The sequence below is a fragment of the Atta cephalotes genome, assembly GCF_000143395.1.
Source record: "Atta cephalotes unplaced genomic scaffold scaffold00018, whole genome shotgun sequence".
Lineage (NCBI taxonomy): Eukaryota > Metazoa > Arthropoda > Insecta > Hymenoptera > Formicidae > Atta > Atta cephalotes.
The window spans coordinates 4,946,989-4,949,431 of record NW_012130082.1 but is presented as its reverse complement, the minus strand read 5'-3'; the positions used below and the strand labels follow the sequence as shown (position 1 = coordinate 4,949,431).

At 28.0% G+C, this 2,443-nt stretch overlaps 1 protein-coding gene across 1 annotated transcript in view; it reads right to left on the bottom strand.

Moving 5' to 3' along the window:
• LOC105618908 (zinc finger protein 429-like) overlaps positions 1–530 on the bottom strand; it is a 1,844-nt gene extending 1,314 nt beyond the window's left edge. Inside the window, exons 1-2 of the mRNA XM_012200438.1 lie at positions 351–530; positions 172–275 (exon numbers count right to left, since the gene is read on the bottom strand). Coding sequence (XP_012055828.1) covers positions 172–275; positions 351–530 — 284 coding nt within the window. The remainder of the gene's footprint in view (positions 1–171; positions 276–350) is intronic.
• Positions 531–2,443: the final 1,913 nt, after the last annotated feature.

Genomic DNA, 2,443 nt, shown 5'->3' with positions numbered 1-2,443 from the left:
GTATATATATATATATATATATATATATATATATATATAAAAGATGTGTGTGTTTGTGTGTATGTGTGTGTGTTTGTGTGTATGTGTGTGTGTTTGTGTGTATGTGTGTATGTGTATATATATATACATCTTTTGTAAGTCCAATTAAAGAATATGCTAATGTATACAAACTTGTAAACTTTCTTCACAGAGTTATGCGTTTCCGAATGTCTTCTTAAATGAGACGAATTCGTATATGATTTTGTACATCCTGGATACACACATTTATAAGGTCTCTATCAAACAGAATTGTTGATTATCAAACATTAAGGTATCACATAATAAAATCTTTTATGTTTATGTTTTATTACCTCTCCAGTATGAGATTTTGTGTGTCTTTCCAATCTGTTAGGTCGTAAAAATGTAGCACTGCAGTTAGGATAATTACATTTGTACTTTTTCTGGCTCTCTTTATTTTCAATATCAATGTCATGTTCAGTTTGACAATCGGATGTAATGTTATCGTTATCGTGATCCCCCATTTGACCCATTTTGATATCACTCCAGTATTTCAGTTAATTAATATCTTTTGAATTAAAAGAATATGAAACATTTAATAACCTATTATATATACAATGTATATGTAAACACTGTATGTCCACTATTAAAATCTACAAAATTTATGAATTAAAGCTATTTAACAAGACATAGTTAATTTTATTTACATTTCATACTCAATAATGGAACTTAAATTACATTTCACGTGTTTACATCCGATAACATCAACGTGAGAAACATACTTTTACTTACCTTAGACTTTAACTGAAAATACGCAACATACAAAATAGAAACATCAAATATGAAATGAACATTTAAAAAGGCATAATTTTTAAAAAACGTCGCTTTTATAATTTTGTCTTAATTAACTGATAAGTCATAGCTGATAAAACTTTAACTTGAACGTGCTCTTACAGGTTAGATAAGGTTAGAAAATCCACGCGTGGTATACCAGATATGCCGACATTTGCGCATGCGCAAGTCAATCGACTCGACTTGCGCGATCGTGACATAATATTTCAATTCAAAATGATCTTCCTTCACTTTGTTGTTTTCAAATTCGCAGTTATTCAATATTGTTATATTGTCAGTTGTTAATTCACTCTTCTTTAGCGAAATTTCTTGGATTTCTTGTACAATATTTCTCCTTTTTCTTTCTAATAAGTATCATTATGTATCTATTTTATTTTAAGTAAAAAGTGGCCAATACGAATATATACCCTAACGAAAATAAAAATCGGAGTTAATCAGAGAAGAACAAGAATAATAATGTAAATTTGATCATCATATTAACTGATATTAACCGATTATTGATCGAATTTATATCATTTTTTTGTTATAATTCAGTCAGTATGACATTATTTTAATTTTCTTATTCGTGAATAATAGAAACACTAATGAAGCTTCAAGGATGCGAAAATGAGACAATGAAATACATAAAAAGGTATTTACTTTTTTTATATCTCATTATCGTAATTTTCGCTTACTAAAAGTTTATTATTTATACTTAATTTTGTTATTCTTTCCTATATGTTCGACTTACATTTCGATCTTTATTTTCTATAGTTATAAAGAATAAATCTATTAATAGTAAAAAATTCATTATTTGGTTTTAACAGAATTTTAGATTTTTTGTATTTTCTCTCTTTTTTTTAAATGTATTTATTATAAACTTATTAATTTTATATGTATAGCTTGACACGTATATCAAATTATTTAAATAAAAGTTTAAAATTTTGTAAACAATTTTTAATTAATTGCTAATTAAGTTACTCAAAGTCTGATTGTTCTATATAAATGTGCTTGAGAAACACTTAGCTTCTATTCGATCAAGATGACGAAGATTTGATTTTTCCTCGAAACGATAACAGGAAACGTCATGTCCGCTCTTCTTAGACATATACCGTAATAAATCACGATGCATATATGTTCGTGTTTAAACTAATCGGAATGCTACGTGCGCCTGCGGGAATTTAGGTCACCAAAGATCATGACTGTAATTGGGCCAAACATGTATCCTATGCTCCATCGATATTTTATAAAAGCACTTTTTTCTGAGGTTTACCCATTGCAATTATGACTCGATAAGATTATAAGGCAAATTATTGTCTGAAGTATAAATTTTTTAATTATCTAAAGTTTGGGATACATAGAATTTTTGTTTGTCTTCATGTTTCAGTTTTTAACGTGACATTTTTTTGTCTAGTTGAAGAGAAAAATAGAGAGGAGGAAGAGAGAGAGAGAGAGAGAGAGAGAGAGAGAGAGAGAGAGAGAGAAGAAGAAGAGAAGAGAGAGAGAGAGAGAGAAGAAGAAAGAAGTAACTAATATTACTTTACTTACTTATTTATTATATATATTATTATTTCTTTACTTTACTTTACTTACCTACCGTACCTAACGTAACGTA